The following is a 27,336-nucleotide window of genomic DNA, read 5'->3' on the forward strand; positions in this document are numbered from 1 at the left end:
CCCTTTCTGTCTTTGATTGCTACTGAAGCATACAGTTGCTAAGTGTGTGGTCATTAGATAAGCAAATAAATGAATGCTCAAAACCAACTGCGGGGACTTTTCAGAATAAACAGAGAATCTTCAGATATTCTGGACTTCTCATCCCACCTTGTAAACTTGCAGTAACAAGTCCTTTATGAACTACTAACAAATGCATGATTTACAGGTGTTGATTTTGGGGGGTTTTGTGTTAATGGCTGGCTGATTCCAGATCGCTTTTGAAACAGTGTATGGCACTGCTGCTATCAGAACAGAAGAGATTCAGTTGGTGTAGATTAACCTGTGTTTTATTTCTTCTACTTCATTACAACATCTGTGACTATTGAAAGTCTATAGCTGTTTCTATGCTCAGTTGTGGTCTTTCCTATTGCTGCTTATTGATGAGAATTTGATAAGAGCAGCATGTACTCCTGAACAATGGTACTGTATTTTGTAGAAATTCTTAATTCTTCAATCATGTTAAATTTATCGCATCTTCATGAAGTATCTTACCTTCTAATCTCTCCCACACATTCTGGCTTTGTTTTAAAAAAACACACACAAAAAGGGTGGGAAACTCCTTGATGATATTCAGTTCCTTGAGGGATGTTCTAAGTGCAAAACCACTAAATCCTTTACCTTTAGAAAGACCCTTTTTCATAGTTCCAGTTGTGGAATGTATATGCCCTGGCATGGCGTGGCTCCTTGAGGCCACTGATGAAGGGATTGGTGATATCTTTGCTTGCGCTTTCAGAGTATTTGCAGACTTGGCTTATATTTTGTTAAACTTCTGAGGTTATTTTAACAACTTAAGGAAGTTTTAAAATAATCTTTTAAAACTTGAGAATAAAGTTGGGAGCAAAGCACTGTGGCCAATTAGTAAATTTTGTGGTGAGTTTGCCATCTGGATATATGCATGGAGTTGCTTTTTTTTTCCTGTGAAATTTTCTGTCCTCATGAGCTTTCTCAGGATGCTCACTTATGAAAGTGACTGGAAAAGAAACAGGAAGCCCATGAATTAGGGTAGTGAGATAGGATCTTTCTGGCATTTCCAGTTGATTCGTACTCTTTTCCTCATTTATTTATCAAACAAAAATAACAAATAATTTTGTCCCTTGGAAAATATTTAACATTTTAATTGCATTTACAGCTTCTTCTCTGCTTAAATAAGTGGTAGCACTTTGTATCTGACTATCACCTGTACAGTTCTTGGGATTTCTGAGGTGTGTGTTATGTGGCTGTAGATGCCAGCTGCTTTGTAAAGACTAGGTTTGGTATTTTTGGTTCACTTTTTCTGATCTGTATGGGGAAGCTGTGAAACAGAACAGACTCTGAATCCAAAGTGAGCTCTTACTAATTTCCCAGGTGGATGTTGCTGGGCTGCAGTGGACATTCAGTTCAGGTTCAGCTGGGCGGATCACAGGTTAGAGCTGCGTGCTGCCCGTCCTGTCCCCCTGCTGAAGGAGATTGTTTGCGTCTCTAATCTGTTTGTGGAACTGCTCGTGTGAGTGCTTCCTAATCTATTTCTGGCAATACGAATCTGCTTAGCTGAGAATTTAAACTTGTAAGCTAACCTGGCTCATTCTGACTGAAGCGGATTAGTGATGCTTATGTGCGCAGGTACGCCAGGAGATCTGGTTGGATGCAGTGATAAGCAGGTCGGGCGTGGGGGGCTGAGCCATGCCTCAGGAAGAGCGTATGTATGTCTGTCTACATGCCTATTCTTTCTGAAAGTTTCTTTAAATAGCTTATTTTAGTGTGTCAGGAAGTCTACTTTGAAAGCAAAAGAAATCTTGTGCAGAATAAGTGTGCTGGGGAGCTTGCTGAGCACTTGCTTTCTTTTAGCTGCCAGTCCTTAACAATTCTTAACTTTTTTTTTTAATATATGAGTGCTTTGTTGCATTTTGTCTCTTAATTCAGTGAGCTAAGATTTCCCTATGATGCTTGTTTTAATCTTAGTATATCTCTGGCTATAAAAAGTTCATCTAATATTTCAATTTCCACTGGAGCTGTGTGCACACAACTAAATACGAAAAAGACCAACTAAATAATCTTTCAGAAATATCTGTAAAAAAACCTGCTGTCAGACTTTTGAAGTTGATTTGTTATACGTTGGAAAAGTCCTGCTAGAAAACCTGCTGAATCTTTCTTTAATTTTTCAAGGAGGTACCACAAAGTTTTGTTGCATAACTAGGAGAATTTCTGTGCAAGCTCATAAAAATCTCATGCTTTCTTGAGGTTGGTAATGTGATTTCTAATAAGTCAACCATTTCTTGTTGATGGATGGTGCCTGCATCTGAGCTGCTTAATATTTCTGTTTTGGGGTATAAATGATGGAGCACTCATCATGCAATCTCTGTTCCTTCACCAGTGGCAGACCCAGTCCTGCTACTGTGAATCAAGCCTTTTCCAGATGTTAAGACTCTTCAGGAAAAGTTTCCTGAATGCATTCTGTCTTGTAAATTTATCATTTGGGACTGAATAGACTTACGTTGCCTTCTCCTGTCCTCTTGTACCAAGTCCTTTAAAACAGACAGCTCCAAATCTGCTTTCTGGTGAGCCCTAGTGCTGAGTGTGGCAGATGTTGCGCTCTGGGCCACTTCCACCTCCCAAGCCAGATGTACAGCAGGCTGCTTTTTTTTTTTTTTTCTCACGTGCAGACTCAAAAATCAAGGAATGCAAGACTGTATTTGGGCAGTCTGTAAAAAGTGGCTTTAGACCAGAGGTTCCAAAAGGAACCACAACTGCCTAAATTTACACTGACTAGTGATTTTAAAATGGTCAGTTCCTCAACAGAGAAGTCAACATTGAGTGCAGGAGCTGCTTCTGAGATCAGCCATGGTCCTGAAACTGTGGGTGCCCTCAGTGTCAAAGTAGTTATTTCGCATATTGAAACAAGATACCAGGAGCACCTGAAAGAGCTTGGGGGCTTTCAGCTCAATGCCCACCCATGAAGATCAGGTGTCTTGGAAATGTATGTTTGATCTCACTACTGTCTGAGGAGTAAGTGCAGATCTGTGGATCCCATTGGTGCCATTTCCCTGTGTTAACTTTGAGAATGGCTGTGAACTCCATGGGAGTGGATTTCAGTACGTGAGCCCTGCACTGTTACAAGTAGAAAATACGTTCTTGCCAGGCTTTGATAAAAATTTGTGAGTAATGTCACGGGGAAGTGAAAGCATTTCTTAGAGCCCAATTTATTTCCAGGATTCTTATTGGAGAAGGAAAATATATGTGCTGGATATTTCCCAGGTGTCGAAATCATAGGAGTGGAAATGTAAATAGTTTAGAAAGTTCAACTGAGTGTTTTGTATCATTTTACAATTTATACCCAATCATTGTTCCTGGTGAGCAAATAGCTGACTCCTATGTCCTGGCGACCAAAAAGTGATTTCTGAACGTTGGACAGAATGGTACCATTTGTTAATCAGCCTTATCTCTGAGAACATGGAAGCCTACATGTAGAGTATAAGAAAAATTAAGACAGTCTCAGACTTGAAGGCCATGGAGGATGACTTGGGCATCACATTGCCAGCATGGTTTGTACTATATTCTGTTTTCCTTGATGGAAGACTGGACCTTTTGAAAAGTCAAGCTATTTAGTGAGAGAGCCTTACAGCTACTAAAAGCCTTTTTGGGCTGCTGCAGTGAGAATGGTTACTGTAAGGTCCATTTGCAGGCTTCAGGCTATGCCTGTCATAGGACATAACCTAACAGCCAGGTTTTCCAGTAAGTAGAAATATAGACGCCCTGGTTTTGATGGTGCTCTTGCTACCGACAACCAACATATTATTCAGAAAGTCATCCAATTTGGCGTTCTATCAGTAGAAACGGTTGTAATGAAATACAACTCTTAGCAGCTGGACTGTTCCACACATCACTCTTACATGGTAGTGAAAAAAACACATTCTGAATTAGTTGGATAATGGCCTCAAAATTTGGTTTAAATCAGTCAGTTATTTTATAAGTCTTTTTCTTGAACAACTTTTCTCTGTTAGAAAATAAACAACCGACCCAGCAATGTGCCTTGGCTGTTCAGTGTGTCCAGAGCTCTGTTTGTAGAATCCAGAGCTCAGACTGTACCATCTCAGCTGCTTTGGATTTCCGCTTGTTACCAGCAATCTGGCGAGTCTTTCCCTCTGAACATCAACACACACTTCACTGGGGCCTGAGCAGCTTCATCTCCTGGCTTCAGAAACGTGCTGGTCTCCAAGATCCGCAGTGCAGCATGGCAGCCGACCTTTGCGAAACGCTCTAAACCTGATGTAGCCGCAAGGGAAGGCACCAGGTTTGGATGGGGAGTAGTGCAGTCTGTGTTGGATCAATAAAGCTGATGCTGTTTAGCACTGCTGTCCAGGAGGGATAGTGATTACTCTTCACCTACATGAATCTGCACCGACAATGCCCTTGAAAAGTCAGGAATGTAGACTGGCCCGCAGTACAGGTGGATCGAGGCAATAAGATCGGGGCCTCCTCCTCTTCTCAGCTGCCACTGTGTGATGGGGTCACTGTTGCAAAGAAACTGTCCCAGCCCTGCACGCCTCTCCACATAGGCGTGAGAAACGGTGGCTCATGCATGCCAACTCTGGCAAGCCAGTGGTTCGGTGAGACTTCTGACAACAGTCACATTTAGATCCATAATGCTGGCCATGAAGCATGGCTTGCTTTTATTGAAGAGTGTAGCGCTAAGTTTATGCGTGTTTATTTTGTAGTGCTGTAAGATATTAATTGGTCCCTAGCTGTTACCTGCTCTCTGCTGGAAAGGTGTAATGTCTGCTGTCTTTACAACACATCAATCATTCTTAATCCAGTGCCAGCAATATCATATGAGTTAGAGGAAACTGGTGAGTTTAAGTTGACTTGCCTAATTTTGTCTGGAATGGGTTAGAGGGCACTGAGTTGACTTTGGTGAAGCTCCACTGAAAATACCCTGTGGCAGAGCAGTAACAGCATCTTAAATGTTGCCAAAAAGAGTATCTCTCTATAGCATATTTTTATCCATTCAAATTATGATCCCAAATTCAAATTTTAAGGTTGTTTCTGTTTGTACAGGCTGTATCAGTATCTCTTTTAGTTGGTAGTTCAGGTAAATAATTTATTCAGGTAAATAATTTATATTTTCACCATAGCTGTGGTCAGTGCTTTCCTGCATTGGACTCCCAGCCCTTTTTATTGCTTGTAGCCACACCATCTTTCTGTAGTAGGAAACTGCTGTAGAGCAGAAACACTGAATATTTAAAATTGATGGCTTCATAGGATTTGAAAGAAAGATTGAATGCCTGCCTGACATTAATATCGTAGGACACCTTACGTTCTTATTTGGGCACCTACTTTCACTTCTGGTTGTGCAGATACAAAAAATTTTCTTGGTCCCAGAAATAGTTTGGCCAAGCAAATTTAGGTTTCCATAGGTTGTTAGTCAAATGCCGTGCTGCTGAACCATACTGCTTAATCAGTTACTGAAATAAGATTCTCAGCCATTTTAAGGGCATTAAATCAATAACAATAATTGCAACCATTTCCATTTCTCCTGTGGAGCCTGCTAAGAGTCTCTTTGGGCCTGGGCCAGATTCTTTTAGACAGGTTGGGATATCATCTTCCTTCAGACCTGGCAATCTTGCATGCTGTTTGTCAGCAAGTGCCTTGTTGTTCTGCAAGGTCAGATTGTGGATCTATTGCCGGAAAGCTTCTCGGTGACACAGAGAACATAACACTTAGGAACCAAAGTGTGGTAGGCAGTGTTCTGGAGACATGAGGTTAACAAGAAGGCATTTGCCTTTTTTTTTTTTTTTTTTTTTTTTTTTTTTTTTTTTTTTTTTTTTAATACCATGTGGAGACCATAGTGTTTTTGCTTTTAAGTGAGACACGAGGAAGAGGAATTTGTTCTGCTGTGTCCTGATAGTATGAGGCCTTGTTTTACTTATACATTTCTACTGCTGAAGATGCTGAAAATGCAGACAAACCAATGTATTAACAGATTTCAGCAAGTCTGGCAAATGCTGCTATTCTGTTTCTCTTTATATTTCTTGCCTTTTTATTAAAAGGAAAAAAGTGCAGGTCAAAGTCTCTGTATCAGATGTTGATGTAAATGCATTTAACGAGTTCATTGACTAGCTCTGGAAAAAAGTACATGATTTGGAGTTCATCTTTGAAAATACGGTATTCAGAGTGGAGACAATATTGCCCAGCGGATACTGCACAAGATCTGATTGAATGTACACAGCTGAACATTTAATAAGATATGAATTGGGACTGTGGACAGATAGGCATTATTCATAAAGTATATATTACTCCTTGTTCTTTTAGAACAAAACTCATGGGAATAAGGCTGAGCTGTTATTTTTTCCCACCAAAATAGTAAAATACCCCAATGTTAATATGTTGTGTTGCCTGCATAAAGCATGTTTTCTACCCCAACCTGATCCCCAGCTACCTTTTCTTATCTCAGAAATTCAATTTATAACTCTGTAAAACTAAACACAAATAAGAAATTATCTTTGTCCATAATATATTACAGCCTTTTACTCCCAGCTGGTTTAACAGTACTGATAGAATTACTTCATTTTTTTCCTAGCAATTAGGACTACATGACAGCTGAATATTACAGATAATAGTCCTTCAGACTTTTTTTTAAAGAACAGACAACTGAAAACAGGAAATTAAAATAGAAAATTTTGGCAATAGCCTGGAATAAGCATTGTCCACAGTGGATCTTGAGGCAGAAAATGTTGATAGCTTGTCAAGACTGGGGGGTTTTGTTCTTCTCTCATCTGTGATCTCCCTGTATGCTTGGAATAATATAGAAGGACTGGGAATTTTAAAAGTTTTAAACATTGAAAAAAGTATAGCATTTGACTTAATAGATAGCTGTTTAATCTCTGGTAGGGTATTCTTTATTTTTACAATAACCTGATAGTCTTTTCTAGAAGGTTAGTCTGATGCAGAAGCCTGCGTCGGAACAGAATAGATAGATTGCACTTTTTGTAGGATAACCTGCATTGCTTCTCCATTAGTCATTGTTAAGAGGCTTGAAAATATTGTTCTGTGCCTTGAAGCTTCTTGGGAGTAAAGGGAGTTGATTATTCTTGGCAATTAGAAGTAGAGCTGCTTGAAAAGGGAGTATTTATTTTAACCTTTTTTCAATTGTTCACATACAAATGTTCTCAAATAGTAGTCACTGCTCTTGATTCTCACTTTCCTCAGCTTCAATCCTGCTGTCTTTTTAACCACTAGAATGCTTTTCAGTGTAAAGGGTATATTTGTTTCCATCTGTTAGTGTGTTGCCCTTCCACATTAGAGGTGTCTGTCTCAAACAGCTCTGAGGTGGGGTTTGTTTAGTACTTGGTGTTAATTTACTCCCCTTCCCTCCATTTAAATTTACTAAATTAAGTTTAAACTCAATTAAATTTAGTTGCTATTTGTCCTCAACGTCTGTTCCCCCACTTCAGTTAAAGATGACCTTTTTCTGGTCCATCTTTTCTGCTCTGTGTAATAAGATGACCTTTTTTTTGGCTAACTCTGCTGTTCTGTGTGTCTGCCTGTTTGTGCTGCACTTCTGCAGCATCTGAATTGGAGATTCAGTCCAAGAAATCATGCTACCGTTTTGCCAGAAGCTGACACCAGCCATCTGGTAAAATTACAATTCAGTATCAGTAAACCCCATAATCTGGGGAAATGTACCCAAACTGACTTTTACGATTAGTGGACAGGAAAGAAACTGAGACAGAGAAGTCAGTTGGGTACCCTATAAATCACTGTGAGGTTTTCAGACCAAATGTCTTAATGGCAGTGTTCTTGCTGCCAAATGCTGTTTTGCTTTTGCCTTCAGAATAGTTTGCATTAATAATGAGCAACTCTGCTTGGAAGTTATTGATGTATTGCTCTTATGATACAGCTTTGCAAAGCAACACCACACTAGGTAACAGACTGTGTGAATGGATTCGTAAAGCGGTTTAGCATATCGTACTACTAAGTTCTGTAGGTTTTCCCGTTAGAAATGCATCCCAGCCCCAGGGCCACGTTCAGCAACGTTGTGGATGCAGGAGGAAAATGTGTATTAAGGCTGTTTTGGCTATAACATACTAACCTGTGTGTTAAGCCCGGTGATTGTGAAATAAGACTGCACCGGAGCTGGGCAGGTTTTAATCAGCAGTTCGGTAACGCGTTTTTGCCTGTATGTCGCTGTGGGAGCCGAAAGGAGGCCACAACAGCAGCGCTTGGTTGTGCATATTCGCAGGGAGAGACAGTCAGCTAACTGTGCCCGGGTAGCTGCGCGTGTGCTGCGTGTTCTGCTGTTGCTGAATGTGTATGTTAAACTAAGATGGAATGTATTTCTAATTTAAGACTTAAAGTGGTGATGAATTTACTATCTTCCTAGTAAGCTATTACGATGAGTAATTGTCCTCATAGTTAATTCCATTTGGATTTTTCTCATTTCAGCATTCAGTGATTGGATCTTGCTTCTTGTCTATTAGATAAAATCCCTGTTAGCCTAGATAAGTAGGAAGAAAGTAGTTGTTTCTGCATAGTAATCACATTGCCTGTTTACTTCAGGTGTTACTGAACGATTGTTCTGGACTTCATAGTTGAGATTTCCAGTTTCTTCTGTTGGTACCTATAGCTTAATGTGTGTGTGTTAACCCGGTGGAGTTTTCCATGACACAGTAACACTCCAGCATAGCTTAACTGAACTTCACTGCTAGAAAGCAAGACTATCATTGTCAGCCTTACCACTCCTGTGGCTCCCTTCCTGTGGATGAAAGGGCTTGAGCTGCATGAAACCATCCTCAGCAGTTGTTTGTCTGGGCAGCTGGGGAGGTCCCCACATGCAGTGCTGTTGATGATGCTGAAAAACTGACCGTGAGGGCTTTTGTTGTAGGGAATATAGGTGGTCTGGTTTGGGGGCAGAAAGGCATGCGTAGGAAGTGGAGCACAAGTCTGTGAAAACTTTGGGCCAGCTTGGAAAGCTATCACAGCAACCACAGACCTACAAACCTTGTTTGCTTAATTTTGGGAAAGAGGGGTGAATTCAACCCCCAAATTATCCAAACCTGTTAAGTTTTAAGGACTGGTTAGGTTCCTGTTATGCTGTAAGGGATTTGTGATCTTTTTTTTGTGGAGAAATTCTATATTACATGTCTGTTGACCATGAAGTAAGAGTTGGAATGATTTTTGTATGTTTGTAGTCTTTGCTAAGTAGGCATGCGACACCATCTTTAAATTTGAAGGGAGTATAAAAAACCACTTGCCTATTTTTCTAATCTGAGAATTTTTCAGCCTGTGTGCTTCTCAACTAATGTAACTAAAGATACTCTGTTTATGTTGCTATAAGTATGATCTAATGTTTGCTTCTGGCAAGAAACTCTTCCTTGTTAGTGTGCACAGAAGGCATAGTTTACATGACTCTGAAACATTAACAGATAGAAACTTGCTGTTCTAAATTGAGCAAACAAGTGTGCTTGTGCTATATCTCTAGTAATAGTACTATAGGCTTCTTGTAGTAATCTAATTTGTGAAAAAACAGATGTTAATTAATTATGCAAGGTAATAATTTTTTATTTGGGGAGGTAAAAATTTTAATATAGGAACCCAAGTAATGGTATGGTTGTCAAAGCAGAAAGGTTAAGACAATGTAATTGAAAATTGGGCGCCTTGCTTTTTTAGTGCAGAGGTCCTTTCAGTGAGAAAATGGACGCTGCTGGATATTGCAGATTAAACAGAGGCATGGAGGATTATATGGAAGACTTGCCTGTTTTGTTTTCAATAGTTGCTGGAAAACTTGGCACCCTTTAAATAACTCAGCTTTTTCTCTGCTTTCCCTTCTCTGATGAAAAGGGGAGAGAAGCCTTTCATTAGTTGCACATGATAGTTAACTTGTCACATTTTACAGCTTAATCCTTTTTCTTTAAAGAGTTGTTAGTGAAAAGGCAAACCAGCCATCTTCTGTATAACAGTCATTATTAATATAAATACTAAAAATAACATGATTATTTATATGAACACAGTAAGATCAGTCATAACACTGATCTCCTCCTACTGTGGAGTTTTGCCTCCCATGATATCTTTCCAGGAATTTAAATGATTTTAGTCTAAATTATATCCACTCACTCTTCTTAATCAAAACATAACAATGCAGAATTAAAACTAAGGAGCAACTTTTGCAATTTTACTGTTGGTCTTGACTTTCAGGGAGCTAAGAGGTATGAGCAGGATTCATGATAAAAAGATATGAGCTCCCCACTTGTTCGATAACACTATACTGGTGTTAATAACTTGCCAGTTGGGATATGGCTTTGAGGGTAAGGATTTTGATTTTTTTTTTTTTTCCTTTTAAATACAATTTTCTTATTACTGTGTGATGGAGACTTTCAACAATTTCTTCATGGCTCACTTTTGCATTTCCCTCCTATCTCCACCCTGTCCTTACCACAGTATCTCACAGTAATCCTAATTTTCTGAAGTGTCAAATGTTAGGCTAAAAACATAACTTGTGTAACATACTATTCACTAATAGTTTACTATGATATTTTTCTCCTTTTTGAAAGAAGGAAAACGGAGTCTTTTTTTTAACACTTCAAATACAAGAATTGAGGTAATGAACTACGTATGGAAAAGTGTTTACAGAAAAAAAAAATCAGTAGTTTTCTCTCTTCCTGTTATGTGTTGATTGCTTTCTTTTTGTCATCAGGTCTCTATTAAATAATACATTTCTATAGCATGATTCTCTGTGCTAGTATGTTAAAAACTGCTACAATTTTAACTGACATTGATTTTTTTTTTTTTTTTCCTTCCCCTCTTCAAGAAGTCTTTCTGAGTTAATCTATGCCGTGTGAAATTTTAACCAGAGGAGTCCAGTTTTTGAGAAGAGAGCACGAGGAGAGCATAAAAAGTCTTTTGGTTTAAAGCATTAAGACTTGACACTCCTCTTGCTGTTGCGGGGAGAATCTGTGGAATCCATTTCAGCTGTAATACATCCAGATTCTGGTGTTTGTATGTGCGTGAAGCCCGCAGGTGGTCGTGTTGCCACGTGAATGGGATGGGTCCGGGTGTGCCCTGCCTGTACACAGCAATGAAGCGTGTTGCACCTTTTGCAAATATTCCTGCTCTCTACCCGCAGTCATTATCTGTGAGGGTTAAGTCAACCTGTATCGAAGAGACTGGGCTTTTGCAGTGGCGGCTGAAAAGAGTTTTGTTCATCCGCTTACTCATGCAATACAATGTTATTTGTTTCTGAATAAGGAATTGACATTAAAAGTTAATGTTCTGTGGTGATGCTAAATGTGCACAAATGGAGATTGTGTGGAAACACTACGGAAAAAATAAGAGAATAAATTGTAGATCCATAAAATGGAAGAATTTATTCTTTCACACTAACAGGACAAAGACCTATTGAACAGAAAATCTTATCTTTGATTCAGCAGTTGAATTTTAAGGCGGGTTTGGACATCTGCAGATGGAAATCTATGTATGAATATAGCTGAAGGTCAGGAGAATGTGACCTGGGTACTAGACCCTTGTTTTCTTAGTGATATAAAATATCTTAATCTGTATAAAGTAATTAGAAATGATCATACTTATTTTATCATAATCTAAAGAGTAAGTAGGTTGACTGCTTGTATCCTAAGCTGTTTCTTCTAAACTTTTGCTCGAGAGGTTCCATTCATCTCTCTTCTACCTCTGCTATTTCCTTATCATGCCACTCAGTTTAAGTACTGCTAAATATATATAAATTCTTGTAGCAAGTACTCATTTCCTAAACTACTTTTTGTATTCTCATTCTCTAGTGGGTTTTGTGTGCTATTTCATATTTTATCCTATATTAAATACTTATGTCTACTGAAAGAGGGAGGGTTACATGTTAGGTCCCCCATACCCCTTTGTCTTTCCAGCCCAGAGTTAAAACTGTTTTCTTTTTTAATGGCTTCCTCTGTGTCTGTCTCCATAAGTGATAGCAAGGGACATTGCTCTGTCGTGCTCTTAGTACTCACATATTGTCTCTCATCTAAATGCCATCGCTTTCTGCAGGGAATGGATCAGAATGGAGCAAAGTGTCTGGGACTGTAAAGAAGCACTGCAGGCCAAAAGGGGTTGGGAGACCAAGGCATGGAATTAGAGAGGGGGTGCTGGGAGAAAAAAGTAGTTTTGGATGATGAAATAGGGAGAGAAGGGACGAGGTCTGTTGAAATAGGATTGTGGGGTTAATAGGAGCAGGTAAACAGAAGGGAGAGACATCTTACAGTAGACCACATATGGTGGGAAAACTGGAATTGTCTTTGTTCAGAAACATTTAGGAGGAGAGGTCAGGGTGCAAGGACTTGATGAAAAGTCTCAGAAGGTAGATACAAAGTTGGGGCCAGATTACAGTAGGGAGGGGGATAATTAAACCTGGCCACACAAGAAGATTAGAGGCAGCTGGGCTTAATTAAATTTGCACAGGAAACTTTAATTGTGGTATTTTTTAAATGTAATGAATATTAAACCTAGTTTTTTGTGTGCTGTCAGATTTATGTTTGACATATGTAAGTAATTAGAGGAGCGCTTTCATTTAGTGTTGGGTACTCTGACCACTTTGCACTGAATAAACAACATGGATTGTTGAAGTATCAAGAGAGAGTGAAACGGGGATCAGGATGATTTCTAATCCATCAGGAAAGTTATGTGTGCTGCTCCATGAAGTGTTGGCAGAGCTTTACTGTGTAGGGTGATGATAGTAGAGCAGGAGCAGAGAATCTTTCTAGTTGCTGATTTGCTTTGGAGCTTGGAGCCATCAATAATGTCGTTGACTGAGAGATTTGAGGTGTGTATATGTTTGGAAGAAGTAGTTTATTGTTCTTAGAAGACGCATTTTTTCAGAATGAGATGTATTGTTAATGATTTATTTTATTTTGATGAAAAGCTATTGAAAGTTTTTAAAGCTGTATGTTAATCCTGCTCTAATCAATATTCTGTGCTGATGAAACGCAGAATGTTTATTTTCCTCTTCTGTACAATGTATTCAACTCAGAATTTTATGACTAGGAGTCAGTAACTATGATCAAGTTTGCCATCCTGTGTAATGCAGCAAAATTATTCTCCTGTAACTTTTATTTAAAGCTCATATCTGTAGTTTAAGTTGTGGCTTTATCTGAAGTATTTTGTCATTGTTAAGTTCTTGCGTGAGAATAATTGTCCACTACCATAACCTATAAAAGAAGGGGGTGGATTCTTCATTTGACTTTGTATGGTTTCAGTTTCCACATATAGCATGTTGATTGTTTTGATTTGTTACTTTGATATTGTTCAAAATCTTTCCCATATGCAAACTGTGTAGCCAGTAATCAGGTCAATATATTAAACGTTTTCTTTAATACAGCATGTAGGTTGCTTGCTTGTAGTGTTTTGCATTGTTAGCTATCATCACCATACATTCAAAATACTTTTTTTTTTTTTTTTGTAGAACATGGTCTGCAATCTTATCAGTGTTATTTATGTTGTTTATTTCTACCTGCTTGATAGTGCATTTAATTCACTTTGTATGCATGTTTTTCAAATGGGTTTAACAGGTCCTAGGTAGCTGGCAGTGCCGGTGCATACCCACTGTTGGATGTGTTGCGCTTTGTGTGTTTGGATTTGGATCAGTAGCAGGCTTCTGAAGTGCAACTCCTGATTGTCCACACCTGCTCCCTAACAGAATGCGTTAAAGCACAGCTGTCCCAGGGCACCTTCTGGGTGAAACTAAACCAGAACATGGGGGTCAGAGCTGGTCTGGCAACAACAGCCCCTTCCCCTCCCCAGAGCCCGTATCCTGTGGGTGCTGAGTCTCAGCTTTGCACGCCTGCCCCTGCTGCACTGCACTGCTCACTAATGTAGACCTAGCTTTAAGTTACCAACTAAGCCAGTGCCAGTCTTGGGCACAGTGTGCTTATAAGGATTTTATTTTTCTTTCAGAAGGTAGATTTGGACCTTGAAATGAAATCATAGGAGATTCTTAGCTTGGGTGGCGTGTCACTTTTTTTACTTTCTGTTTACCTCAGTTATAATTCAGAGGTTAATATATCTCATCTTTTCTTCTGGGTTCTTTATATTAATATGTTAGGCAGGATTTAATCAAATATCTACAGAAGTTTTTGTGTTAGTCCAGTTGTCTTTGTCCATCACATCTGTAATCTCAGAAAGATTTGTTTTAGGAGCATCCACTGCCAATAAACCATGTTGTGACTGCAACTATTCTATCTTTTCACTAATTGCTGTCCTGATCAGTATTTGCATGACTTAGTACCCAAGTCAGTCTAACTCTCTAATTTCAAAGTTAATTCTTTAAAACCTTTTTCAAGTTCTGCTATACTGTGGTAAAAACATAAACCCCACCGCCCTCTACCCCTCATTCACACCTTTCTGCACCTACCTAATTTTTTATTTTCTTCATAGTTTCAAGTGATAAAAAAAGGAATAATCAGAAAAAAGCAGTACTGGTGGAGATTTCCCAATTTTTCCCAGTTACATGTTTTTATAGGATAAAAATGTTTAACAACTTATGTATCTACTAGAGGGACAGAGATATTTCAGCAATAAAGCAAGAAGTGAAGTGGTCGTTCTCTCGGTACAGAATGCAACCTGTTGTGGTTAGATGAACCTGAGGAGTTTTCTCTGTAGTTTCCCAGTGTTGCTTGGCAATTCTTATAGGTGGTTTTGAGCAACTGCTGTTCTGGGTTATTTTTATAATCTATCTGCTGCGCAGATTTAATGGATAAAGCTGAAGAATTCTGCTTAAGCAGCAGTTAATCTTCAGTATAGGTGGGGGATGCATTCATCAACTCTGAAGTTACAGTTGGATCCATTTAGGGACTTCGTTTTCCTTAGGGACTCCTTGTATTATGCTTTTACATACAACCAGCTGCAAGTGTCATGAAACTTAGCTGGGAGTTGCCAAGCTAGACTTGTTGACCACGTTTAATGAGTTTTTCATGTTTATGCAAAACGTTGCCACTGCACTATAATGTTTTGGTGTCTGTCGACAAAAATCCCTATGCAATCTGAGGTGGGTTGGAAAGCAATAGCTTTCCTCTGTGGATCTGCTGGGCTTCAGCTGATTTCAGTCATTTTGGGTGCTGAGAGTATAAATGGAGGCACTGTAGTAGCTGAAAACACAGCATTTTAGTTCTCTGGTAGTTGATTTGTAAATACACTTCTTCCTGCAAAATAATAATCCTGTCTTATTCCTTATCTGCCTCATGTATGGAAATGATTGTATCTTGTGTATTAGCTGACAGTAGTTAATTCTGAAAGCACTTACGTGACAGAAGGCAGCTTTAATGTTTCAAATCTCTCAGATAATGTACATCCATCTGTTCTTTAGTGAATGCATCACCTCTTTGCATATTGATGATTTCTGATGTGGCACTGCTTGTAATTAAATTTTGATAATGCATTTTATAGGCTTCTGGAAAAACCGAGTTGAATTTATTCATTGAAATACAGAGTAAAACTGTAATCACTTATGACTGAAGCTAATTTTGTGAATTGGTGGTCACTACAAAGAAGTAGGAATAATTAAAAATATATATTAGTACTAGAGTATGTTCATTTTTTTTTAATTGGCTGGAATTTCATTTGCGTATATTAACAGTAACAATGGTGGTATTTTTGTCAATTAAGCATTTATCAGAATCATATGTTTTATTACTTAAGTATTTCAGTGCTGGCCTTCCATGTTGGTTGCTTATAGATACAAATTGAAACTACGTATTAAATTATGGGAACAAATACAGCATTTGCAGTTTTATCAAGTAAGTCCTAAACAAATAATTGATGCATATATTTGAAATAATGCTGTTGATACTGAAAAAACATGATTAAAGCTTTTAAGCTTCATGACTATTTAGACAATCATTTGTGGTAGAAGCTGGAATAGCTAGATTGTAAAGATATAAATCTCGTTTGGTCCTTTTTTTTTATTGATTACTGATTTTTACATGATTTAATGCTTCACAAAATCCAAATCTTTTCTCTTTTCATGAGAAAATAAGATGTAGTATTGTCATATTCATAATGCCAAACCTATGTACCAAGTCTGATAAATAGGCTGTACTAACCTCAGATTATATATGCAACCAAATTTGACATTTGATGAAATGGAGTTATTAAACATCACTCTGGTACGTTGAGATTTCCGGGCTTTGGGGAAAAATGTTAAGTGAAAACATTTCTCTTAGGTGCCATGAAGAGTGCACTCTTTCTCCAGTGCTACTTGCTATATAGAAAATAAAGCATGTTCATTTTTGGTGCCCCTTGCACTCAAGGTTGGAGTCATTAGCTTCTGGTTTGGGCCATGTGAACCCCAGTGCCCTAATGCTTTTTTCCCCACTGGTAAAAGCAGGAGTCAGCACAGCCTCTGCTTGCTTCCATCATGCCTTTGCCTTGATGTGTGGAGCTTAATTGTCTTTTGGTGTTAGCTTCTCATTCACTAATTGGAGCTAATTGCTAGTGGACACTTTCTTTGGAACACGTATTTCAGCCTTTGGGCTCATAAGGTTTTATTTGGGGGCAACTGTTATCTGAGCACAAGTGTGGAAACTTGAGAACCACATCTTCTGGATGTAAGTAGCGTTTCCCTGAGGCAGAATGGGTAAGTGTGCAGAATCCTATCTACAGATCCTCAGTGCGAGACTTGAAAAACATCTGTAAATGTGTTTCTGTAGCTTTTATGATACAACAGAATTAAAATTGCCTCAGAGCTATAGTTTCTGGTACTTTCTTCCCTCCTCACCAATAAGTTGAATGTTTTTAGAAATGTCATGGAGCATAGTTGGGGTTTATCTGTTCTATACCTCCATCATCCAAAACTCTAGGTTGGTTGGTTGGTTGGTTGTTTTTTTTTTTAACTATAAGAGCTAGGGAACTTTCCAGAAATAAGAGGGTAAGTGGGTGGGAGAGGTTAGGAGACTATTTTCCTGTACTGAAGTTCTCATTGAAACTTATCTCCTTCACTGCTTCTACTCCAAGGGGACTTAGCAGTCATGCTCCCTTCCAGTATTGTATTATTGTGCTTTCTGAATATCTCTCTCACAGCGTAGCCTGCTGAGTGTGTGCTGTGGTTTATGGACACCCAAGGACAGTGGTTCTACACAGATAAAAATGCTAGTTATTTTCTCTTTGCACACATTTGCATGTGCAACCCGTGGATCTGGCTACTTGTTGAGTTCATGTCTGACTTCACCTACTCAACACATCACTTGAATCTAGGGGAACTGAAGTCATGATGTTCCAGTCTCAAGGTTTTATAGCTGGAAATCTAATACCAAATTTAAGACCTAGGCAGACTGTGTTCTATCCCTCTGTTCTTGTATATTGCTTGCATGCACTTGTGTAGCCGAATGCATGGATAATTTGGAAATTGCATTAGTATTTTTCAATCTCTAGTGATATACGCATAAATTTGGCAATTTTTTAACTTCTCAGAGTCTCTTAACAATTCTTCTAGCTTCTTAGAATTTGGAGGACTTAACTTCTAATGGTGATTTTTGCCAGGCAAGGTATGTGCAGTTTCTGGGCTGCCCAGGCTGCCTAGTGATGTCTGCTTTTGACCACTGGGCATATCTGTGGCCTATTTAAGACTTGGAAGTGATAAGGCTGTTCTCTTTTTCATTTATCCAAAAGGAAATCATATTAACAAGAAATTAAACTTTCAGTTATACCTGAAAATATGCCTGCTCTTAAGGCATAAGACCAAAAACTGTTCATAATTTGTGAGTAATATGTGAAATCTGTAATCAAATGAGAAGGAAAATATAATGCCATTTGAAAATTATATTTGTCCAATTTTTAACGAGTAATACCACATACTTGGATCCTTCTGTTAACATTAATGTTAAATTGTTCTTGTGGATTCCCTGGGAAGGCAAGTCGTTCTGAATTTTGCAGAAGCTGGTGCTTACAGAAATCATGATCAGACTGTTTGATAGTAGAAGTAACTCTCTTGCCACAAAGTTGTCTGCAGCCTGGGTTTTTTCAGTTGCGTGTCAATTAGAAGTTATTCCTTGTTTCTTGGAATTTGAAGTTGTCAGGAGTAATACAATGAAACAAGTTTTTAATGCTTTATCTAATAAAAAATGTAACTTTTCTGATTGCCCACTTTTTTTTTTTTTTTTTTTTTTTTTGTCTCCTTAGAATGTGAAAGCATTTGCATCTTCAGATAGCCTAGCCAAGGTCCAAGAAGTAGCAAGCTGGCTTTTGGAAATGAATCAGGAACTGCTCTCTGTGGGCAGCAAGAGGCGACGAACTGGTGGATCTCTTCGAGGTAATGCTTCCTCAAGCCAAGTAGATGAGGAGCAGATGAATCGGGTGGTAGAAGAGGAGGAGCAGCAGCAAAGACGACAACAAGAGGAGCAGCACATTGGGAGGAATGGGGAGATAGGAGGAGAAGAACCTGGATTTGATGACAGGCATGAGTCTCAGCAGGAACAGTTAGAAGAGAATAACAATAGACTTATTACAGTGGAGGAAGAATCCACTTGTCACCAAGAGGAAGAAGATGATGAACATGCTGGTGATCAAGAGGAGGAGGTGGAAGAGGAGGAGGAAATGGACCAAGAGAGTGATGATTTCGATCAGTCCGATGACAGCAGTAGAGAAGATGAACATGCTAACAGTAACAGTGTCACAAATTCCAATAGCCTCATGGACTTGCCCATTCACCAGTCATCGCCATTCTACATAAAGACAAAGGTGAGAAACTACATTTTTTGGTGTTCTTAATCCTCATTAACTCCAGATTTTGGAAAATAACTTGCATATTTAACGGAAACTGAAGTTTTACAATGAAGCAAATATTTTACTTCCTAAAGAGCTCATTATAAAGAATGTATGCAGACCACAAAAATTATACTATTTTAATAATCAAATTGTTTGCATGCTTTTGACATTAGCAAATACTCCTATATATTTTAAAGAATAGAGCTCTGATGACCACATTCAAAAGATCAAGGTGCTTCTTTACAAATATTTGTACATGCAAACTCATACACTTAAGACCCTTCTGACATTATTTATGATATTTTCCTTCTCAAAGCAGGCAAGAGGGAAGGTAAGCAATTGTGCACATGTGGTGTTCTCTGAGAGCATCTGGTTCATTTAGTTGAAAACATTGTAATGAAACAAGCGGGTAGAATATTACGGAAACATCAAGTTCTTCCTTCTGGCCAGGTTTATAGTGAGTTCATTGACAAAATACAGGTTAAAGAAAGTGTTAGCTAGTCATTCAGTTACAGTCATTACATAATGTATGGTATCATGCTTGTGAGGACCTTGTAAGTTGTTTGCAATAATTGTTGAGAACTTCTGATTTGCAATAAGAATTTGGTAATAAATATTTGTATATTTATTGCTACTTATATCACCTAACATTTTAAATTTAAAAAAATGCATTTAGAGTATTAGCTCCAGTGTACATTAGTAGTTCACTGTATTTTCCAAATTCTTCAGGAAGGAGGAATTCTGTTAAGTTTAAGCAGCAGCAAAAACTGAAAGAATAATGAAAGATGTGATACTGACTGATAAAAAAGAGAAGCAGGCAAGTGTTCTTGTGGAAGAAAGTTGTTCCTAATCGTATGTACCAATTTATTTTCCTTAATCATTAATTGGTAATAGAACACCTAGCCTCACCTTTCAACAAACAAAATGACAAACCCCCCTCAAATTTTTAAAATAAAAAAAAAAAAAAGTTAACCAAAACAAAACTACAAAAAATCAATTAACATAGGTTAACAGGGTTCCCTGTGTGTTTGAGTATGAACATAAATGTATAGAGATGGAGAATAAGTCTTGAAATGCATTAGGACAGGTGAATAGGATGAACATTTGGTTCTGTATTATTTGTCATTAGTATGTCATTAACTTGTGTGTTTAAAAGCATCTCAATGAACATCTTCCATTTTTGAAGTCATAATGTTTTCATGAGTTTTTAGTAAATTATATCATTTTCTATTGATAATTCTGCTGATAAATCTGAAGTATATGCTTTCTAATTTGGAATGAAATACTGTCATACTTCATGTCATTCAGTTGGCTTTTTACAACTATAATTCTTGGTTTTATTCCAATGCTTTGGTTTTCCTGGATTTAGTATGACTTATTGGGTATTGTATAACCACTTACATCCAGTATGGACTTGATACTTAATGTAGGAAATGGTTACACTAAAAATTATATTTTTATGTCTCTGAATAGGAAACTTTCTGTAAATAACCATACTCAAATTGTATACAGATAGAGCAGAGCATAGTTTTCAGTGGTGGTCAGTTCTGAAGCTTTTTTTTATCATGTTCAATAATAATAATGAATGAAGGTTTTTTCTTTCTTTTTTTAATGCATATTTGACATTAACTGACACAAGATGGTTTAGCCTGAAGGAAGTAGTCTGAAAGAGTTTTGTATAGATGCACAATTTCTGTGTGGTCTGATAGTTGCATATTGTTTTCATGCAGTGCTGGCCGTTTTCATCTGTGCTCTGTCCCCAGGCTGTGCTGGTGCAAGAACTGTTGGGGAGCTAGGTAGTGAACCATACTTGGGAACTGTTCTTGATTCATGGTGAGACTCTATTTTAGGTAGTTTTAACTGTACCTAGAGGATCATCACAGGTTAGAAAGCTGCTTGAGCTGGCACTGCTTTAAGTCATGGTTACACAGTAAGACTGACGTAAGGCAACATTGATGTTGCCAATTCATTAATAAACCAATGTTTACCCATAGAAACACATTCTATGTTAAGAAGAGTTGTAGAAATATAGCTGTGCTCGAGCATGAATGAATTACCAGAGTAACAATAAAGATGACTAATAAATATGCTGCTTTTGAGAAGAAAAAGGATGGTTTGCAGACTCGTCAGTTGTATTTACAAGTGATTCCTGGTTCTACCTATTGAAAATAGACTCATCCTCAGAGACTGGAACCTGATAGACTTATTTTTAGCTTTTCAGATATGTTTCTCAGCATCTGTAGTCTAGCACAGTTCTCCTCATAACTCTGGCTGAATTACCTGCTCCCTTGCTGTATGCTGTACTCCACCTGTATCGGCTGTGATGGCTAAATTCACTACTCACTGTTTGTGTGTCAGATGTAAACCTGGCTCCTCAGAAGCATGCATTCCTGATCCAACACAGTAACCAATTTGGTCTGGTGGTACATAGCAGTATTGGCAATGCGCAGTTTTCATTGCTACCAAGTACCAAGAGACAATAGTGAGACTGAATGAAATAGCAGCTGCTACTGCTGTAGGTGTCATTGTGCACCTCATCTCAACTTTTTGCTATCTTGGTCCTACGTCCTTCTACTCCTTATTCTTTTTCCCATAAACTGCTGAATAAAGTCTCTTGCTAATCTGGCTTTTTTTTTTTTTTTTGTTATTGGCCTGAGAGATCCTGTGTGGTTAAGGAAGGAAATAGCAAGGTTCCCATGTAACACCACAATATGTATCCCGCTTGTATTTGCTGCCTGTCACCTGGACTTCCACTTGACAGCAGCAAGCTTGCTGTGTTCTACCTGGTAAACTTCACCAGAAGCATAAAAAACATTACATTTATGTATTTATATATTTATAAATACATTTTATGCATATTCATGGATTAGGTCATGTTTATATAGTATATAAAAATTTATATACAAATGTTTGCCTCATACTACTGCTCCATGCAAATAACTGAGATAATTGTTGCCATAATATTGTGGAAATGTTCTCAATAAAGGGCATATGCACTTGAAGTGAGAGGGTGGTGGTTCAGGAGAGTCTTTGTTGCATTCACCAGTAACACCCAGGAATCCAGAAGGGTCCTTGTGGTTAACTGTTATGATTTCCTGCATAAAATGTGAGACTGATCTGTATTGACTCTTGCACAAGCTAAATAATATTTTTAGAAAAACTTCACCATTTAAAAACAGGAAACAGCCCAGCAAGACAAGTCTATCTCAAGCCTAGGTTAATAGTTTTAGTTTATCACTAGTGTTTAAACTTCTGTGCCTTTACTCTACTCTGCCTTCTTCCTGTTATCAGTTGTTTTTTGACCATTACAATTTATTATTTTTGTGTTGTACTGAAGAGATGTTTAACAAGCGTTCTTTTTTCCCCTCATACATAAAGCAGTCAAACTCACTTCTGAAAGGCCTCTTAAATGTAAATAATGTCTGTGTCCATTGGGCATATTTTTCTATTTTTTATTCTCATTATGATACTTCCCTGAACACTCTGATTTTTGAACATCCATCTTGAATCATAGATATCAGACCTGAGATGAAAACTCCAGTAGCAACTGTACCAGTGGCAATTAAAATTTGCTCATGCTGTATATTTATCTGTTTATATAACAAATGATTCTGTTAACACTTTTAACTGCAGCATTGCATTGGGATTTCATGTTTGACTTATCTAACATGATGGAAGACTTTTTCAGAGAGCCTTCTCTTCTGTAAGTATGGCCTGTGTCCTTTTTACCTAGAGATAAGAATTGACACTTGGTTGTATTAAAGAGACTAAAGTTTTCTCACATCCAGTGTATCTCATCAGATCCTTTCCTGTTTGTCAATTTTTACTCCAGCTGATCTGTGTCCTATCAAATGTCATGTCTGTTATATAAAAATATTAAATAGCACACGAGGGCAAAGTAAGTAATATGTGCAGGACTCTTAAAGAAACACGCACTTGGTGCTGACACTGATTGCATTGTATTTGTGGCATCCATTTCCAGTGCTCTGTGATGATGTTGTATTACTCGAGTTCCTTAGGAATAGTCGTGTAACAATTAACCACAACATAAGCAAACAAATACATTTATAGTGCATCACATATTTCATAGCCACTGCCCTTAAATGCTTTTATCCCTTAGTACATGTGGAATTCTGTAGCACTGTGAGGACAGGAATGTATTTTGGTAGTCACCATCACTGGGAAATAGCTCATGCAAATTAACATTCTTGCTTATTTTAGATGTAAGTTGTTTGTCTGTCCGTGTTAGTATTCTTGAAATTGTGGTATTAACAAGCGTATCATGCCACCCATATTTTATCTTTATCAAAACTGATGTTTATGACATAGGTGATAACCAGTATGATGATATGGAAAAATTTGCATCAAAGCTGTTATTCTGTGTCAACCATTGTATTATTTTCTCTTGGACTGACACCTAGGTTTCAGCCTATGGTAATCCAGGTTATACTCTGTTTCCTTTTCTAATTCTTTTTCTATATATCGTTAGATTATTTGAGATTTCTAAAATATTTTGATTGTTCCAATTCTTAAAAGTTAATTTTGATCATAATATATATCATCTTTACTCGTTCAAATTTTTGTGTGCCTTTTTGTTTTCTTAAGTATTTCTACAACTCCCAGTTTCATAGTTTTTGAATATTAACGACTGTCATCTTCAATATACTTAAATTTGTTTTTAATTGAAGCTTTCCGTTTCCATCAAGATGAGTTGTTTTTCTTTAACTGCTGTGAACCTTTCTCATTTGGAGGAGTAATGGCTTCTTGATTACTTTAGAAATTGTTTCTAAACAGTTAAAATAATTTACAGGTTCATTCAGCTTTGGTTTGGGTTTGATGTATTTTGTGCAAGTGGGAAAAAAGGCAAGATCACTTATACCCAAGCTACCATGACTTTAACTTTGTTCTATTAGTTTATCTAAAAATCTACATTACATAATACTTTTAATATTAAATGTGTCTAATGTTAAAGCCATCTCAGTTAGGAAACAATCATTAAGAAAAAAAAAAAAATAAACCAGTGGATTCCTAAGAAGTGTTAAGTATATTAATTCCAGCAAATATTGTCACAGATTTCAATGATCAAGCACTATAACTAGTTCATATCAGAACAGCAGGTGTGAGATCCCCAGAGGCAGATATATACATGCTCTAGGTAAAATTGTGGTATGAAGGCATGTTTCCTTTCTTACTCCTGCTTTCATGCCTGAAGTTGATCTCTGGCAAAAGAGGAAAACAATCTGAAGACTATATAGAAACCAGAAGATGCAATTTATTGTGTCCATGGCAAAAAATTGTATGTGTAGGAAACAGTTGTTGGGGGAGAATGGAAGCCCTCTTTCATCTTAAAGTATGCTTCTCACTTCAGGCAGATGCCATCTTGAATTTTCATATAATTTCTTCTTTTCGTGCCATGCCCTCCTGCTCGAGGTGGGATTCCAGGAGCCATTTCATATTTCTCCACAAATTGTGTTTTGAGGGGAGAATACACCAGAAGGTACTAAAGGTATTTTCACATATTCTGTGAGGACCTTAATTTTAAAATCCAAGTGAGTGGGCAGAACAGGAGGATTGTTATCTAGTAGGTGGCCATTTTTCTTGTTCTCGGTTTCAGGAAAAACATTTGTCTGCTCTGCTTGTCTGGAGGGATGTCAGGAGTGTTTGAGCCTGTCTATGGGAGATGCTTAATCCTCTGGATAACAGGCGCTGTTCAACAGAAGTCTTTGCAACAAAACCCCTTTTACTTAGACGTTTATTTCCTTCTATTGAGGCTGTCATGCAACTTAGCAAATTAGGGTATATGAATGTAAAACGTTATCTCTGTGTTATTTGGATTGTGATGGTGACTCGTAAGGGGTCAGACATTATGCATGCAGAACCCTCCACTAACTTTCCAAGTTAGTGTCCTCTTCAAATGCAGGTTTGCTTGTTGCAGAGTCGTGGGCTGTGATGGTGATTTTGTTGGTTAACCTGAGCTCCCCAAGAACCAGAAAACAGATTAGGTAAATGAATATGAAAAATTCTTGTATAGTTGGATCTACAAGCACAAATCCCACTTCGATACCCCTTTAGCCGTTGTCATATTTGAGCACTTGCCTCATTACTAAAAGTAATAAGATGATTTTTTAATAGATAACATATATATATAACATACAGAATCATAGAATCACTTACATTGGAAAAGAATTTTAAGATCAAGTCCAACTGTTAGCCTAACACTGCCAAGTCCATCACAAAATGATGTCCCTAAGCACCACATCTACACATCTTCTAAATACCTCCAGGGATGGTGTCTGAACCACTTCCCTGGGCAGCTTGTTCCAGTGCTTGTCAACCCTTCTGGTGAAGAAGTTTTCCCTAATAGCCAATCCCTGGTGCAACCTGAGGCCATTTAGTCTTGTCCTGTTGCTTGTTACTTGGGAGACCAACACCCACCTCATTACAACCTGCTGTCACATAGTTGTAGAGAGCAATAAGGTCTCCCTTGAACCTCCTTTTCTCCAGACTAAACAACCCCGGTTACCTCAACCTCTTCACACAGAACTTGTGCTCTAGGCTCTTCATCAGCTTTGTTGCCCTTCTTTGGACGCCCTCCAACACCTCAGTGTCTTTCTTGTAGTGAGGGGCCCAAAACTGAGCACAGTGTTCAAGGTGCGACCTCACCAGTGCCGAGTACAGGGGGACGATCGCGTCCTTAGTCACACTGGCCACACTGTTTCTGACAGAAGCCAGGGTGCTCTTGGCCACCCGGGCACACTGCTGACCCATATTCAGCTGGCTGTCGACCAACACCCCCAGGTCCTTTTCCTCTGGGCAGCTCTCTAGCTCCTCTTCCCCAAGCCTATAGCGTTGCATGGGGTTGTTGTGACCCAGGTGCCGGATCCAGCACTTGGTCTTGTTGAACCTCATACAGTTGGCCTCGGCCCATCAATCCAGCCTCTCCAGATCCCTCTGTAGAGCCGTCCTTCCCCTAAGCAGATCAACACTTCCACCCAACTTGGTGTCGTCTGCAGACTTACTGAGGGTGCACTCGATCCCCTCATCCAGATCACTGATAAAGATACTAAACAGAACTGGCCCCAGTGCTGAGCCCTGGGGAATACCACTTGGGACCAGCTGCCAGCTGGATTTAATTCCATTCACCACCACTCTTTGGGCCCGACCAGCTGGCCAGTTTTCTACCCAGTGGAGAATACACTTATCCAAACCATGGGCAGCCAGTTTCTCCACGAGAATGCTGTGGGAAACGATGTCAAAGGCTTTACATATAACAGTGGTAAAGACTGAGAAGCAGCTTAGCTTTCTTGTAAAAATGGTGTATTTTGATTGCAGCATCCTCTGATTCCAGGTATCATACTGTCTGTTTGTCTGCAAGTCACTAGGCATGCGTGTGTAAATAATGGTACTCTTTTGAGCGTGCCTGTTCTTCACTGTTTGTTGACTCTGGAGACCACAGGGGGGAGAGGCAGAACAAATAAGCTGGGTTGACTTTGGTGGAGCTACGACAGGGTAGAGTCCCTTGGAGCTTAAATACCCATCTCTCAAGTTCTGAAACAAATCTACAGCCATGCTCACACATGTAGCTTTGAACTCTCAAATAGCACAGGCTGGAATGCAGTTTTTTACTGTGAGGTGCTTGGTCCAAGCTAGTACATAGAGCCATGAGGATATAAAGGATTTATTTTTCAGTGGCTTGTGACTTTGTGTGGAAGGATAGCATTAATTTTTAAACCTAAAGAAAACTAAGATCACACTGGGCAGTTTGTGCATATATGAAGTGAAAAGGGACTCCTGTATTAGTCTGCAATTGCTGTCAGAATGTTAATAGACTAAAAGCTTTGTAGGGATAGGGGGTAAATAAATGATGATTAGAGAAATGCTGATCCTTGAAAATAGTTTTTTTTTGTTTTGTGTACAGGTAGTACATGCAGTTGAGAAAAGGTTGGAATATTTTTGTAAGTGGAGTGATGGATTTCTAAGTGTTAGTATTTTTCTCCTTTTCTGAACAGCAGATGGGGCTGCTGTTGCTTTGCTGCAGCTCTGCGGACTTTGCAAAGGCTTTTCCCATTCTTGCCGCTAAAACCTGAAGCATGTTTTTTAAGTCTAGAGAATAAATACGACTGGAACAGAAGGACTCAATAGTTTTTATTTGTGAAGAAATCTGTTTATGAAATGATCTAGGAATATTTCCTTCAGCAAATAAGTATTAAACATTTTCAGACGGCTTTTGTGATAAGAATGCAATGTATAGAAAAACTTTATACTACAAAAAGATTTACTTTTTTTTTTTTGTCAGACATCACACAAAGGGTATGTAGATTATTCATGCCTTTAACCTCCTGAGTTGTCTTAACAGTTAATGCTTTAAAGAGTTTTTAAACTAAGTAATAATTTTGCTAAAGCTGTGTCAGAAAGGATACATGTTAAGAATCACTCTGATTGTAAAAATAAAACAATACACTGGCAATATAATTTTATTCCTCTTGCTTCTCCCTGGGATTCTCCTTTAATTAAAGCTTCTTTCACATCACTCTCTTTAAAAGCTTAGGAACTGGCAAATTTTCTCTTCCTTTGGTTATTTGAAATTAC

General features: G+C 38.3%; 1 protein-coding gene across 7 annotated transcripts in view; it reads left to right on the forward strand.

Moving 5' to 3' along the window:
• Positions 1-27,336, forward strand: part of FBXW7 (F-box and WD repeat domain containing 7) — a 191,462-nt gene that overhangs the window by 68,057 nt on the left and 96,069 nt on the right. For 5 of the 7 annotated variants that reach the window (XM_042807634.1, XM_042807639.1, XM_042807637.1 and 2 more), the window contains exon 2: positions 18,163-18,720. In XM_042807634.1, coding sequence (XP_042663568.1) covers positions 18,232-18,720 — 489 coding nt within the window. In that variant the 5' untranslated portion in view covers positions 18,163-18,231. Of the gene's footprint in view, positions 1-1,697; positions 1,719-18,162; positions 18,721-27,336 lie in introns of those variants that run through there. The other 2 variants (XM_042807638.1, XM_042807635.1) reach the window with 2 other exon arrangements.

This window comes from Tyto alba, unplaced genomic scaffold, assembly GCF_018691265.1.
Source record: "Tyto alba isolate M040663 unplaced genomic scaffold, T.alba_DEE_v4.0 Super-Scaffold_6, whole genome shotgun sequence".
Lineage (NCBI taxonomy): Eukaryota > Metazoa > Chordata > Aves > Strigiformes > Tytonidae > Tyto > Tyto alba.